Below are 16,820 nucleotides of genomic sequence, written 5' to 3'. Positions count from 1 at the left end.
TATCGGTAATTATGACATGAACACTGTAATTCTGCGCCAAGTAGTCGGTGCGGGGCACATCACGCAGCCACACAATACATCATACCGGGGCAATTAAATTCCCATGGGCGGGCGGGTTGACAATACGTGGACATCGCCAGCGGAATGTGGTTACACAAATTGTCAACCATCGAATGACAGAGATTGTGAAAGAGATTCATGCCATTCCATAGTTCAAATACCTTGAAACGAGAACACCGTTTTTCGCTCTGAGTTGTTGCCTTGTTTTCTACAACAAAAACGAACAGGAAAAAGCGGAAGACTCGTTCAATGGCTGGGCCTTGTTATCGTTTTCCCGGTGCTGAAGATGGCACTAATGCTGCCTAGTATGGCTATGCGAGGTGGTTTCACTTTTACACAATTGCTGTTGGCCAAATTGCCATGGCTTGGCATGGCAGTGGTAAGAAAGAGCCGAGCAAAAGTTCATAATTGGGGCGATTGACGTTGGCCACACAGAGGTGCTGCACTGATGCTGCCGCTGCCATTTTCTACCGGTTGCATCCACAAGAATTATGAGAAAAATTGCAAGTGACGGCTGCCGGCTTGAATGAAACCAGCCAACTGGTTTGAACAGCACAGAAAAAAAAGAAGAAGAGGAAGCAGAAGTCCATAACTACATGGGGCACTAATTTTACATCAGCCATTATTGTGACATTGGTGAAGGGTTTTTTCAGTTTTTTTTTTTTTTTTTTTTTTTTTTTTTTTTGCCATGTGGAGACCTTTTCTGTTCGTCCAGCTAGTATGATTTTAGAAAACGTTTACTTTTATATCGTTTTATAGGTACACATTCGTATCACATGCGTGTACATTCCTATGTGCGTACATATGTATGTAGGACATACGCATAAGGCTGGGGCTATCCATAAATATTGGGTCAGTAGCATTTAGCCAATGAACGAATCATTTAAATTCCAACTATGCAATGGAACGGACTGCCAACTCGTAAAGTGTCTTTTGTATTGCACAAAGCTATTGCAAAAATTCGTATATATATATGTTTTATAACTATACTGTAATAACAGTATAGTGGACTTTGTGAAAGAAGTTCGCACATTTTGGACATGTCTGAAACTCAGGGTGTTTGGAGAGTAAAATAAAAATAATCTTCCTTTTTTTTTTGAAGAATTGGCATTCATATGCTTTAGTTCTACAGAAATGATTATTGAATTCATTATTTTGATATGGAACCAATTACGGTTAAAATAATGGCGAATAGTGTAACTATTTTTATAGGGTAAATAGAACATGGTATACAGGGTGAGACTAAAAAACTGGAACCGATTCAAGCGCCACAATTTTTACATTTTTTGAGTGAATTGAAATGAAAATTTTATTGAATGAAAGAAAAAAATGTCGGTAATAGCATAGAATTATACAATAAGATTAGATTTATTCGAATTATGGCCTTCAAACGGACAATGAAACCGTCCCACGCTGCCCGAATGTTGCTCTGCGGTATTTTGGTCCATTCCCGGCGAAGCACTTGCTTGAGATGATCGACACTTTGGTATTTCTAAGTGCCAATCTTGTTTGCCAAAATACTCTAAACACAATAGTACAACGGATTGGTATCCGAAGTTTTTGGTGGCCATTGTGAGCTGGAAATGAACGAGGAACCTCATTTTGTAGCTATTCTTGGGTGGCGCGAGTTACAGAAACAACATCAACAACAACAACATTAACACAAGCACCTACAAAGCCACCAAGGTTAAATCAAGCAAATAAATAATAAAAATTATTAAGAATTGCTAATAAGTCAATAACCGTATGAATTGCTACATATAAAATTAGTAAGAATTTTAAATAGTTCAACAGACCGAAAAAGAACTGTAAAATAAAGAATTGTTCAATAAAAGAATTGTTAAATAAGCATATATTTAAATTTCAAAGAATTGTAAACAGGCCACCAGCTATAGAATTACTAATAATTTTATAAATTGTCAAAATGCAGTTATTGCAATTTTCACTTTAAATAAGTTATAATCGTAACTTTCATTTTAATTATTGTTTTCAATAAAGAGGAGTAATTTTTGAGCAACCAACGAATAAACTTGTGTTTTTTTTAATACTCGGATTACTACAAGAATTAACTGGCGCAGTCGGGTAGTTCTGGTTCCTGCGCTACAAAAAAAAAAAAAAAAAAAAAAATTAAATAAGTGTTGTGACGGTTTATCGCAAACGAAAAAAAAAGCGCACGGAATTACATAGAAGACGAAGGATAATCGTCTGAAAAGAACAGAACAGAACCAGCATCCGTGACGGATCATCACGAGGAAAAGCAGAACCAACAAGAGAGGACATCTGTACGGACATCTGCCAAGGAAAACTACTTTAAGGACAACCGATTCCAGTCAACGTTACCAACAATAATGTCAATAAGAACTATAATTTTAATATTGTAAGTGAAAATTTCTATTATTACCAGATTTATTGTGGAAAAGTGCTAGAAACAAGCAATACTATTAAATATTTTACTAAAAGATAAAATAGAAACATATTTTAAAGATTCAAGATTCAGTTTAAAGACTAATAAAAGTAAAAGTGAAAACTTATATTGTGAACAAATATAAAACAATTTAACCGTGTTTTTCAAAGAAAAGAAAAAATAGATAATATTTTAAATAATTTACCTATTAAATATTATTTAAGTGAATATATTTAAATATAAACATATATATTTCGATATTATAAAATAATTTTGCTTTCTAAAGAAAATAATTGATTGAATTAAAGAGAAAAAATAAGCATATGCGTAAATTTCGTCCTTATACACTGAGGGAAAAATCCCGTTGCGAAATCAAGCACGTATGTTGTCATTTTCGCAACGACCCGTTGTTATATTTTTCAACAACGGCTGTTGGTGAATTGTGCACGAACGTGCTCAAATTGACACCGAGACGTGGTCAACTTTCGGTACCAACAACAGCCGTGCTTAATTTGTCCATTTGTAATATTGGTAATTGCAGCCGATTACACACGAGTAAAAAATGACAACGGTGGTGCATGATTCACACACGGTCGTTGTCAATATGACACCGGTCGTGTATGAATTATGCACCACCACCTGCATAATGATGCACCACCGTTGTTACTTTGTACACCGACGTGCATGAATCGTACACGATCGTTGCCATTTTAGCAACTACCGTGTATGAATCATGCACCACCGTTGTCATTTTTTTTACTCGTGTGCAATCGGCTGCATATTTACCATTTTTTCCGTGTTATTGAAAGAGAAAGGACGCATTGTGCAAAAAATTTATTGAAAATGAATAATAATTCGCAAGATCCTCAAAATATCATTGGTGAGTTGTTAGAAATCGATGGCAATATTGTTGTGGTTCGCGATACAAACCATTGCAGCAGTCAAGATGCGGAAAACAATGAGGACGATTATATGTTAAGGGAGTTCTTAAAAGGAATAAATATGGAGTCGCTTTTTGAACAATTAAAAGGTAAGTAAATAAAAATGAATTTTTCAGTTAATCAGTGTAATTAACAAAGAATTTTCTTTTTTGTTCTTTTAGCATCACATGTAACATTTCGCAGCTTGCAGTACTTGAAAAAAGAAGATTTAAAGGAAGCAGTGCCACCATTGGGACTGCGTGTTGAATTCAGAGAAAAGCTCTTTGCTTGGAAAAAACGAAAGGTACGTATTATTTGTTTTACAGAGTTGAACTCAGTATTAATATTGTCATAACAATAGCTCGGGATTGATGACGAAACTATGTCAGTTCCATCTAAAATAGGTGAATGGTGGAAACGCAACGAGACACCTGCAAGTACTCCTGGTACTCCCGACACTACAGGTTCGAACTGCTCAAAAGCCAAAGGAATTTTGTCAGAGGTAAGGTAAGAGTAATATTTGTGTAAGCATAGTTAATGTAGTTTTTTTATTTAATATAGGATCTAACGGAATTGTTAACACATACCTCGAAGGGGAAACTAGCGCTTGAATGTAGTAGCGTTAATAAGAAATTAAGTGACGAGCAAAGAGATGATATAATTAATATAATTATTGAAGATATTTTAACCAACAATGTTACTCTTTACACTCAAGACTATATGCGCATATTGGATGAAATTTGTTCCGTTTTTCCTCTTGAAAACGAAATGAGGGTAAGATTAACAATATAAACAACGTATCTGATTATGTAGTTTCTTAACTTATAATATGTCTTTATTTTTAGGATTATTATTACATTTCAAGAAAAGGAAAGAACAACGCAAGCGGAAAACTTTATGCCAAGTATAGAAACAAGAAGTCCAAAAGAATAAAGCTTTTGATTTCCGAGCCTAGCACAAGCAAAGCAGCAACTCACACATCTCCTAATTTTTGTAACAAAGATGTTCCCGAAATTGATGAATCAGTTGAAAATTCATTGAAAGCTTCCTTACTAAGAGAATGTAATGATTGGGGATCGATCTGCGAAAAATGGAAAAGATCTTTTAACATACGGCAAAGAGATATAAAAAATTTAAGTAGCCATACATTTCTCCTTGAATGGACGAAGTTGTCCGATGCAAGAGCTTCAGAATTGGTAAGTAGCCATGAGCTATTTATTTGTATATGGATACTAATGTTTCGTTTTAGGTCAACATTGATTTCGATATTATGTATCCACAGAAAGGCAATCTTCTACTTTCTAAATGGGACCAATTTAAGAAAAAAATTTACAATTATTATGGGAAAAATATTCATAACGAACATTGCAAACAACTCTTCGCAAATGTTTTGACGGCAAGCAGCATAGGTAAATTTTAATTCCTGATTTATCATAAACATTAAAAGTAATATTTATTTTATATTTCGGTTGCAGATGCTCAAGATTATATATACGCAATACTGTTGAATTCAGTTTTACCATCACCTGCTAGGTTTAAATGTGGAAACGGTAAATTACGAAAAAAAGTAACAATAGCTGATTCGCAGGAAAGTTTCGTACTGCGACTACCGACAATTAACGATTATAAAAGGCAAATTGATACAGTCACTGAAAAGTATTACAATGCTGGATTAACTATACAGCCATTTATAATTGTGGAGGGTTTGTCCGATTTCAATATAAAAGGTTTTTATGTTTTTTTTAACCACAATTTGTTAAAATTTCAATCGTTCCTCGAATGTTTAGATACATGTTATAAAATTTTTCATGCACTTTCTTTAAAATATCCAAATGCCTGCCAAATTCCATGGATTTTTATCCAAAAATATTTTTATGAAATTAATACTGTATATGATATAAAATCAGTTAATTTGACTTCACTTATTAATTTCTGCAACAATAATTAAAGTACAATTCAAAATGTATATTTGCTTTCGTTGCCGTAAGCATTTTGATAAGGCAAATCTTTTAATAGCTCATTTGAAAACAGACCATTTAATGTCCACTAAATTTTTAAAAGTACAATGCGTTCAGGACAACTGTAAGCAAACATTTACAAAATTTACGTCATTCAGAATTCATTTAGAAAAACTTCACAAGAATCACACAAAAGCTCCACCAATGGTTAAAGCCATTAATGTGCCAGTTGAAATGTCATCATCAAAAGAAAATGATTATACAAACAGTGAAACTGTTATTAACAACAATACAATAGAAAAGGATTTAAATGTTTTGAAAAAGAAAACCTTATATCTGTCTTTACAATTACATGGTCAAAGCTATATGCCTAGAAATCATGTTATAGAAATACAACATTCTGTTTCAATTCTGCTTTCATCCATTTCATGTACAATTGAAAAATATATAACTGATCATCCAAATTATGAAGACTTAAGGTACTTACTAAACTTTTGTAAAAATCCTTTCGAAGAAACTAGAACGGAATATAGACTTTTAAAAATTTTAAAAGAACTAAACTTTTATGATGATCCAAAGGTTTATGTAATTAGCAATCAAGTCTCGGAAATTGTTATCAGCGGAAATCCCAGTTTAGGTCCAAAGTTATCCAATATTTATATAATGCCACTGAAATTCATGATAAGTGCCCTTTTTAAAATTCCAAATCTCTTAGATTTGACATTAGAAAACTCCAAAAAATTCCTAAATTCACCTGTTTTACAAAATTTTACAAACGGTGAGTTATATAAAACTAAATTATTAAAATATCAGTACAATTTAGTTATTCCCTATGTCCTTTACATGGATGATTTTCAAATTAATAATCCTCTTGGAACCCATACATTTTCCATATGTGGTTGTTATATTAGCTTTCCTTCAATGCCACAGCACTTGTTGTCAAAACTTGATTATATATTAACTGCTGCGTTTATACCATCAAAGGATTTAAAAGAACGTGGAAATGAAGTTTCATTTCACAATCTTGTAGAAGAGTTAAAAATTCTAGAAGAAGGGGTTGAAATTTGTGTTCAACAAAGTGTTCAGAAGGTGCATTTTATTTTAGGTGTAATTATTGGAGATAATTTAGCAGTTAATAGTATTTTAGGCTACGTGCAATCATTTAACTCTAAAAGATTTTGCCGGGTATGTAGAAGAAAAAAGTCCCAAATGCAATTCGACGCAATTCAGCATTTAGATAGTTTAAGAAACCAAGAGAATTACAACTCAAATGTATTGGAAAATAATTTTCAAGAAACAGGTATTAAAAACAAGTGTATCTTCGAATCTTTACCAAATTTTAACGTCACTGAAAATTTTTGTTTTGATATTATGCATGACATTTTCGAGGGCATATGTGTCTACGATATGTCTAATGTAATTCTCGGGCTGATTCAAGAAAATATTGTTACGTTAGATTGTATTAACAGCAGAAAATCTTTATTCCAATTTGGAGAAATTGAAGTGGGAAATAAATCTGGACCACTAGATTTATGTAGATTGAAAAACTATAACTTAAAAATGACAGCTAGTGAAACTATGTGTTTTACTAATTTTTTACCTTTAATGGTAGGCGATTTAATTCCTTTCTCCAACGATCACTGGAAAGTTTTTATAATATTATTACAAATAATCGATTTACTTTTAAGACCAAGTTATATAGAAGACGATTTAATAAAATTGGAAGAATTAATTAGAGATCACCATTCACTTTATATAACATTATACGGTTCGTTAAAACCGAAACACCACTTTCTTGTCCACTATCCCACAGCTATCCGAAAATGTGGTCCCCTTAAATATCTCTGGAGCATGAGATTCGAAGCTAAACACAAGGAAGCAAAAGCCTATTTAGGAAATACTACATCAAGAGTAAATCCCTGTCGTTCATTATCTATTAAGTCTGGATTGAAATTTTCCAATTTTTTATTAAAACACGAAGATAACTTAGAACCAAATGTTATCATTAATACGCATACCATCGAAGATTTGGCAAAAGAGGAATATTGTTACAAAAAAAGTAAGCCAGTTTTAAATTACCAAAATTGCAAAGTGTCTGATGACATTTTTTTTAAGGGAACTAGGTATAAAAAAAACTATTATTTAGCAACAAATAATGCCGCAATTGAACTTTTCAAAATTAAACATTTAATAATTGAAAATGAAAATGTTTACATTTTATGTAACCAAGTAAAAGTTAAAAACTTTGATTACCATTTACAATCGTATGAAGTTGGTTCTCTGAATGAGGATACAATTTTTTTAATACCAATTTTAGATTTTATTACTTACCCATTTCACTTATATCCTATGAATAATGGAAAAGTTTATTTCAGATTTAAGTTAATTTAATTTGTTTCTATACATTGAATATATGTAATTCGAATTGTTTTGTTAAATCAAATATGTATTTATATTGAATTTATGTAATTGGTTTCGTTCAATAAAATACTTTTCAAAAAATGTCGTTTCTTCTACTAAGGGTATAAAATGGAAAAGGAACGGATATCAAAAAATGACCACCATTGATTTCAATCTGACAACGGGCGTTGACAATCCGACAACGGAGCGTTGACAATCTGACAACGAAGCGTTGACGATCTGACAACGAAGCGTTGACAATCTGACAACGGGGCGTGCTCGAAATGACCACGTATGTGCTCATTTCATGCACATCTGTTGTTGAAATCGTTGCCAAAATCTCGGTGTCAAAATGACAACAGCGTGCTCATTTTGACACCAAACGTGGTTGATACACTATCATACACGGATGTGGTCATTTCATACACGGATGTTGTCATTTTTTCTCTGGGTGTACTATCCCAAGAACCCTTATTCCTATCCCAGAATCTGAAACCGATATGAGTATCAGTCAAAATAATCAAAGTGGTGTAATGAATTCTACGAACAGTTCACCCTCGACAGAAAGAAATATACTGGATTCCTTAAGAATCCCAGATGCTGTCAAGGATCTTCCAAAATTTGATGGAAATCCGAGATTGCTATACGATTTCATAAGCAATGTGGAGGAAATACTTACAGTATTAACACCCATTGATGGCACCCCTCTTGGCAAGATGATTTTAAGGTCTATACGTAACAAAATTGAAGGAGAAGCAAATGAGATTTTGAATATGTATAGCACAGACTTGAGCTGGCAGAGCATTAAAAATAATCTCATATTACATTACTCTGATAAACGAAATGAAACTTCATTGATTCGAGACTTACACCTACTAAAACAAAATAATAAGACACTTGAGGAATTTTATAGTTCAGTTGTAGAGATCCAAGCTTCAATTAACAATAATCTGATGATACACGAGGTAGATGCCAACATAATAAAAGCTAAACGAGATTTATTTGATAAAATGTGCCTTAACACATTTTTATCTGGACTTAGAGAACCATTAGGCTCTTCCATTAGGGCTATGAAGCCAGATACTTTACCGATAGCTTTTTCATACTGTATTACCGAACAAAACATGTTTTATATAAGACAAGAAAACAGGAACATTTTGAAAAGGCAAGAAACTCATAGACAGTACAATTCACAACATTCTTACCCTAACATTAAAAAACCATTCACTCCAAATCATTATAGACAACAAAACGCGATTTATAGTCCACCTATGCATTTCAATAGACCACAATTACCAATGAATCAACCATTTAATAGACCCCAATTAAATTTACCAACACCAATTAATAGACCTCAGTTAGCACAGAGTTTTTTACCAACACCTATGCAAACACAATACCCTACAGCCACAAACAATCAAAACCAATTTAGCAATTTTAGACAACAACGTTTAGACAGTAACACAAATCTTCCACCACCAGAACCCATGGACACTAGTTCAGGCTATACTCATCTAAGGAATAATAGTGGACAAACACGTAGATTTCCAAGAGAAGTACATCATATTGACCATAACTATAGGAACTTTAATACCTATTCAGATCCTGTAAACTATAACATTCCTAATTATTTACCTGAGTTGGACAATTACAACGAGATAGAGGATGTACAAAATTTTCAATTAGATGCCTCCAAAACCCAACAGGATACCTAGACATAAACAAACATGGCACTAACCTGCCTTACATAAACATTTCATCTCCATTTGGGCGTCCACTCCGTTTTCTTATAGACACAGGCGCATCAGCATCCTTTATAAACCCAGAATATACAGGAAAATTAAACATAGAAAACTGTGCACCAATAATCATAACCACTGTGTTAAACAAACACCAATTGAATACAAAAGTTAACATCCCTATGTTCATAGAATTCCGAGAATGTGGAATCCTGGAATTCTTTGTCTTTAAATTTCATAACTATTTCGATGGTCTCATTGGACTCGATATACTTACTAATTTAGGTGCAAAAATAGACCTCGAGAAAAAGCAATTAATTACAAACAATTGCTGCATCCCTTTGTCTTTTAAACCAAACTTAACTTCCGGTAAATTTCTTATATCACCAAAAACTAAAGCAATTATGAAAATTCCTGTAGATTTAGAAAGTGGCGATTTCCTAATCCCCGCAATATCAATTAACCCAGAAGTAACCATTTCACCTGGTATGTACAAGGCTGAAAACTGGTACAGCTTCGTTGAAATAAATAATAAGTCAAACTCGGACAAAATAATTTTAATCGAAAACCCAATTAAAGTAGATCCAATAAAAAATTCATATTATAGGGAAATTAATAATATAAGCTTCGAACATATTCCTGAATTTCAAAGCCCTCAGTTACTGGACAATCTTAGAATTGATCATTTGAATATGGAAGAACAAAAGGTTATCACAAAACTATGTAAAGAATTTGAAGATATTTTTCTTCAAGATAATCAGTCCCTTACCTTCACCAATAAAATCAAACACAACATTGTCACAAGAGACGACATTCCTATTTACACAAAATCATATAGATACCCCCATATCCACAAAGAAGAAGTAAAAAAACAAATTTCAGACATGTTAAATCAGGGTATCATACGGGAAAGCTACTCACCATGGAGTGCACCTGTTTGGATAGTCCCAAAAAAAGCAGATGCTAGTGGGAAAAAAAAGTGGCGTTTAGTTATTGATTACAGGAAACTAAACGATAAAACAATATCAGATAGATACCCAATACCAAACATAAATGAAATACTGGACAAACTTGGCAAGTGCATGTATTTTACCACATTGGACTTGGCTAGCGGATTCCATCAAATAGAAATGAATCCAAAAGATATTCCCAAGACAGCATTTACAGTAGAAAATGGGCACTACGAATTTGTGAGAATGCCCTTCGGCTTAAAAAATGCACCATCAACATTTCAACGGGTGATGGATTGCGTTCTTAAAGATTTGATAGGAACAGTGTGTCTTGTCTATTTAGACGACATCATTGTCTATTCAACCTCACTCCAAGAACATTCGGAAAATTTAAGAAAAGTTTTTGAAGCCCTTAGAGAAGCTAATCTTAAGATTCAATTAGATAAGTCTGAATTCTTACATAAGGAATGCGCATTTTTGGGCCATTTAGTGACCACAGAAGGAGTAAAACCAAATCCTGACAAAATAAAGGCGATCCAAAACTTTCCTATACCCACAAATCAAAAAGAAATAAAATCGTTTTTAGGTCTACTAGGTTATTACCGTAAATTTATTAAAGACTTTGCCAAAATAACAAAGCCATTTACAGCTTGTCTGAAGAAAAATAAAACTGTTATAGTCGACGATAACTATAAAAAAACGTTTGAAATTTGTAAACAACTCTTGGTAAATGACCCTATCTTACAATATCCAGATTTTTCTAAGCCTTTCAATCTTACGACAGACGCAAGTAATTTTGCGCTAGGAGCCATTCTTTCGCAAGGACCTATAGGGAACGACAAACCGATTTGTTACGCAAGTCGCACACTCACGACATCGGAAATCAATTACTCAACAATAGAAAAAGAGCTCTTAGCCATAGTTTGGGCTACAAAATATTTTCGACCATACCTATTTGGTCACCAGTTCAGAATCATAACAGATCATAAACCACTCACATGGATTATGAGCCTGAAAGAGCCAAACTCTAAATTAATAAGATGGCGACTGAAATTAGAAGAATTCGATTATGAAATTATATACAAAAAAGGCAAACTAAACACAAACGCCGATGCCCTTAGTCGCATAAAGACTGACACATCAGTCAATCTAAACATAAATGCATTTGATACAACGTCAAATCAAGCCACTTCTGGTAGTACTATTCACTCTGCAGAGGAAAACTGCGATGATGGTATTCCGATTTCGGAAAAACCAATAAATGATTTTAATTTACAAACATTATTTAAGACAGGAAACTCTAATTCTCACATAAAACAAGAAGTAGTTTTTAAAAACAAATATAGAAAAACATTTACATACCCCAATTATACGGAGGAAATTATAACACAAATTTTTAAAAATCATCTAGCGCCCAATAAAACCACGGCAATTTTTACAGATAATGAAACTTTTCGCATTATTCAAAATGTATATTCCAAACATTTTGCACAAAGCAAAATTTTTCGTTTAGTTAGGTGTACTGAAATAGTAAAGGACATAAAAGAAAACGATAATCAGGATAAAATCATTCAAGACTATCACGAAAACAATAATCACAGAGGCATACAAGAAACCTATGACCACCTAAAACGCGAATATTACTTTCCATACATGAAATCAAAGATAGCTCAAACAATAAATAATTGTACTTCATGCCAAAGACTAAAATATGATAGACATCCTCCGAAGAATAAGTTTGAAAAACCTCCCACACCTGTAAAACCATTAGATATAATACATATAGACATTTACACGATTAACAGCAAAAATATTTTAACCATTATAGACAAATTTTCCAAATTCGCCGCAGCATATACTCTAACAGCGAGAAACAGCCTTTGCGTTATTAAATCTTTAAAACATTTTCTTAGCCTGCATGGCATACCTAACAAAATAGTTTGTGACCAAGGAACCGAATTCACATCAAACATATTTAAAGACTTTTGTCAGCAATACCAAATTGACCTACACTTTACATCTTTTCAACAATCTTCTAGCAATTCCCCCGTAGAAAGACTCCATTCAACATTAACTGAAACTTACAGATTAATAGTCGAGAAAATTAAAGAAAAAAAGTTAGAAATGGATCATGACGACATCCTAACAGAAGTTCTTATAACCTATAATAACGCAATACATTCTTCTACTAAAATTACACCTTTCGAACTTTTCTATGGAAGAACCTATAAAATTAACCGTCAAATTACATTTAACAATGAACACGAATATCTTTCTAAAATTAATCAATTTCGAACACAACTCTACGAATCTATTAAGGAAAAATTGGAAACCGACACGGACAAACGCATAGAAAAACTTAATGCAGACAGACAAGATCCACTAAATTATGATGTAGATAACTATATATACAGGAAGGAATGTAGGAGAAACAAATTAACACCGAGATTTTCTAGGCACAAAGTGAAACAAAACAACAAAGCAACATTACTTACTACACAAAACACGAAACTTCACAAATCAAAAATAAGAAAAAAACAATTTTCATAATCTTTTATTTCAGATTAATACCCATGATACACACACAAACACTGGAGGTACACAATTTAAAAGACACCCAGGGATTATTACAAATAAAACTGGGAACTGCTAAAACAATAATTGACTATATCAACCTTATACATATAATAAAATTAGATTCTTATAAGGATAATGTCATGAAAATTGAGGAATCTGTCAAACAATTTACTCCCACATATTACAACAGAGATTCCTTAAAGGTAACAAAATTTAAACTTAAAGACCTTAAGGATAAATTGAATTCAATAACTCCTAAATACCGCAGGAAAAGAGGATTATTTAATGGTATAGGTTCAGCAGTTAAATTTATCACAGGTAATATGGACGATAATGATGCTCTCCGTATTAACCAGGCTATATTTAATCTAACAAATAAATTACAAACTGAAACCAGTAAACAGAATATACTTAGTACTAGAATCATTGAAAGAATAGAAAATATCACAGACCACATAAATAAAGAACAAGATATAATAGTAGAGTCAATAAAGAATTCTCAAAATAGCATAAATTCCAACTCAAGACTTATAAATGATATGCAGTATTTAAATCAGATTAATTTCCACATTGATTTACTGACAAATCATATTAAAGATGTTTCTGAAGCGATGACATTGTCTAGCCTCGGAATTATACCCAAGATGATATTAAATACGCAAGAGTTAGAAGAAATAGGGAACAATTTAGAGAATCAGTCAATTAAAATTGATACAACAGAACATTTATATGAACTCTTACAATTACAGGCATTTTACAATGATACCAATATCGTTTTTAACATTCAAATTCCCCACATCCCATTAACCAATTACACAATTTCCCATACAATTCCTATACCAATTAATAAAACAAAAGAAATAGTTATAAAACCTTACACAATTTATAATAATAATAAAATTCAATATTTCGAAAATTTATGTAAGAAAATCGAAAACATATATTATTGTAAAGAAAGTTCACTACAAGAAACTATGGAAAATTCTTCATGCTTTGGAAAAATCATAAGTAATTTAGAAGCTAATTGTAATCTCAATAATATAGGCCAAATTACAGAAATATCACAACCTGAACAAGGACTTGTGTTAATAAAAAATTTACCGACCACAGAAATGAAAACATCATGTAACTCCGAAAAACATAATATTGAAGGCAACTTATTAATAAATTTTAAAAACTGTAATGTTATTATTAACGGAATTATCTACGAAGATAACCCAAACATATATTGGGACGATTTTATTGTAAAACTACCCACAGAAATAAACATAAAACCTTTGTCTACAATAGAAACTTTAAATATACCTAAACTCAAAGAGTACCATCTAGAAAATAAGTTAGCCATCGAAGAGTTATCAAACAATACAGAACTTCACAGACACATAAATTATGGAACTTTAATGTTAATAATTGGAATTGTAATTTTCACCTATATAATGAAACAGAAGACAAAATTAGTGGTAAATGAACTTCCCGCCAATACTGTTGTCGCTTCTGACCATCAATTCTTTTGGCCATCGCTCCATACTAAGGGGGGAGGAGTTACAGAAACAACATCAACAACAACAACATTAACACAAGCACCTACAAAGCCACCAAGGTTAAATCAAGCAAATAAATAATAAAAATTATTAAGAATTGCTAATAAGTCAATAACCGTATGAATTGCTACATATAAAATTAGTAAGAATTTTAAATAGTTCAACAGACCGAAAAAGAACTGTAAAATAAAGAATTGTTCAATAAAAGAATTGTTAAATAAGCATATATTTAAATTTCAAAGAATTGTAAACAGGCCACCAGCTATAGAATTACTAATAATTTTATAAATTGTCAAAATGCAGTTATTGCAATTTTCACTTTAAATAAGTTATAATCGTAACTTTCATTTTAATTATTGTTTTCAATAAAGAGGAGTAATTTTTGAGCAACCAACGAATAAACTTGTGTTTTTTTTAATACTCGGATTACTACAAGAATTAACTCGCGTGCTGAGTGTCGATTAATACGAGCGGAGAGCGACCATCGGCTGTTATGGAGGCCCTCACCATCACCATGGCTGGCGCTTGAGTTCTGATGACCAACCGAAGAAGCAACTCTTTAGCTCTTTTGAGTCTACTTTCCTGTATGCCCTCTGTAGCCATATGGCTGAGGGTATAAAAACACTGCTCTCTGTGATAAGGAGTAATATGAGGATAAGCCAATGGGGGAATACTCCAGACTAGAGCAATCAAACTTCAAAACATTTAAAATCGGGGAAACAGAATAATGAATATTGATTATTTTCATTTTGTATTATTTATGGACTTTTTTAGATCAAGAATGACCTACATATCAAAATGGTGATAAAGTCCAGAGAAAAATCTGACTGTCGGCAATATCCACCAACAGAGCGTCATTCCTTACTCTCTACATTGTGCCCCAAAATATACTGCTCACAACCAACGTTTTTAACCAACTTTTCCATTTATAAATTAAAATCGCTTATCGAAAGCCAAAACAAACAACCCACCTCAAAATCGATCTCATAAATTGCATTCAATTTGTTGTCATTGATTTAGTTTCTCACTGTTTAACAAAATACAACAACAGATAATAATTTGCAGACCCGAAACGAATGGGGCGAATGTTAAGCCAAATAATTGTAAATCTCTGGAGCTAACCTTTGACTGCAGCAGCCGCAACAGCAACAACAATAACGGCAACTGAAATAAAAGCAATACCGATGAAGTTGAATTTTATTTGCCAATATTTCTCAAAGCAGCCACCCACACAGTTAAACAACTTCGAAGCCTCCAAACGGCCAGCTCGCCACACAGCAGCCAAGCAATTGCTGTTCCAGACAAAAAGGGACAAATGATAAAGTGAAGCCATTAAAAAGTAAAAGACGTTCGTTTTCTCATAAAATCATGTAAATGCAAATGTTTTGTGCCCATTTTGGCTTTTTGAACGAACGAAACCCGGCTGACAAAAAACAGGCTAAATTACCAAACTGGCAAAAAATGTGCCAAAGAAAAAATTGAAACGAAATTCAGGTTTATCGATGTCATTGATGTTGTTGAGTTGATGGTATCAGTCGCTGATTTGAGTTTCTTTCTTCAGTTATGACAGTTGTCGAATGAATTTAAGGCACAAAGGGAATGCAATTTTTTTTTGGGCAATTTCTTTCAAAGGATACAACAGCATGAGTGTGCGAAGGAAAAGAAGCGAATCATTTAACACTTCTTTGACCCAGGTTTAATGTTCGAATGGTGCTCAAGCTAGCACTTCTGTTATATTGTATACTTTAAAATAATTATGTCTTTTTAAGGGTAGCATTCGACGTAAGGGTTAACGTTTACTTGTTTCGATTATCTTACCTTTAAAAAATTAATTTACCTGAGCAATTTGATATTTTTATCAACAAAATTTTTTAACAAACATTATTTATGTGAAAATGTTGTAAGACGTTAACAAACTGACCCATTGACTAAATACCTACGCCCCGACGAAACGGGAGACTGTAAGGAGGCTTTTTGGAAATTCAGAGAACAAAATAGATTGGTATTCCCTAAATTATATACGGGCGTAAATATTGGTGGGTAGCTGTTTGTAATTGGTACTAGTTATTAGGGCGCGAAATGTGCTAAATCGTAAAGCTTGATTTTTTTTTAATTGTCAGTGAGTACAACCCATGGTGCTTGTAGCTTATAAGGAATTTCTCTACATTTATATGGGATAAGAATGTGGAAGTTTTAGACGAGAGTCACAATTTATTGGCCTCGGTTTTTAAAATTCCTCAATAAGGGTATATATCATTTAATACAGCCAAA

The 16,820-nt window shown here is 32.8% G+C and overlaps 2 protein-coding genes across 5 annotated transcripts in view; one reads left to right on the top strand and one right to left on the bottom strand.

The window, feature by feature from the left end:
* LOC101890368 (sarcoplasmic reticulum histidine-rich calcium-binding protein) overlaps positions 1 to 16,820 on the bottom strand; it is a 73,526-nt gene that overhangs the window by 40,604 nt on the left and 16,102 nt on the right. The gene's annotated exons all lie outside the window — the stretch shown is intronic.
* LOC131802005 (uncharacterized) lies at positions 2,809 to 5,653 on the top strand. Of its 2 annotated transcripts, XM_059121309.1 has the most exons (6): positions 2,809 to 3,688; positions 3,746 to 3,886; positions 3,946 to 4,158; positions 4,230 to 4,580; positions 4,634 to 4,793; positions 4,860 to 5,653. In XM_059121309.1, the coding sequence occupies exons 2-6, from the start codon at positions 3,767 to 3,769 to the stop codon at positions 5,330 to 5,332; spliced, it is 1,317 nt and encodes a 438-aa protein (XP_058977292.1). In that variant the 5' UTR covers positions 2,809 to 3,688; positions 3,746 to 3,766; the 3' UTR covers positions 5,333 to 5,653. The 2 variants fall into 2 exon arrangements, with proteins under 2 accessions (XP_058977292.1, XP_058977293.1); XM_059121310.1 differs by having other exon boundaries at positions 2,809 to 3,886; positions 4,634 to 5,653.

The sequence above is a fragment of the Musca domestica genome, unplaced genomic scaffold, assembly GCF_030504385.1.
Source record: "Musca domestica strain aabys unplaced genomic scaffold, Musca_domestica.polishedcontigs.V.1.1 19, whole genome shotgun sequence".
NCBI lineage: Eukaryota > Metazoa > Arthropoda > Insecta > Diptera > Muscidae > Musca > Musca domestica.
The sequence above is the reverse complement of the archived record's forward strand: the minus strand, read 5'-3'. Positions and strand labels throughout refer to the sequence as shown.

Bases quoted from the DNA above. Each gene is read 5' to 3' on its own strand.
- LOC131802005 (XM_059121309.1), top strand. From the start codon at position 3,767: ATGTCAGTTCCATCTAAAATAGGTGAATGGTGGAAACGCAACGAGACA. The intron at 4,159-4,229 runs GTAAGATTAACA...CTTTATTTTTAG, and splicing joins CTCTTGAAAACGAAATGAGG to GATTATTATTACATTTCAAG. The intron at 4,581-4,633 runs GTAAGTAGCCAT...GTTTCGTTTTAG, and splicing joins ATGCAAGAGCTTCAGAATTG to GTCAACATTGATTTCGATAT.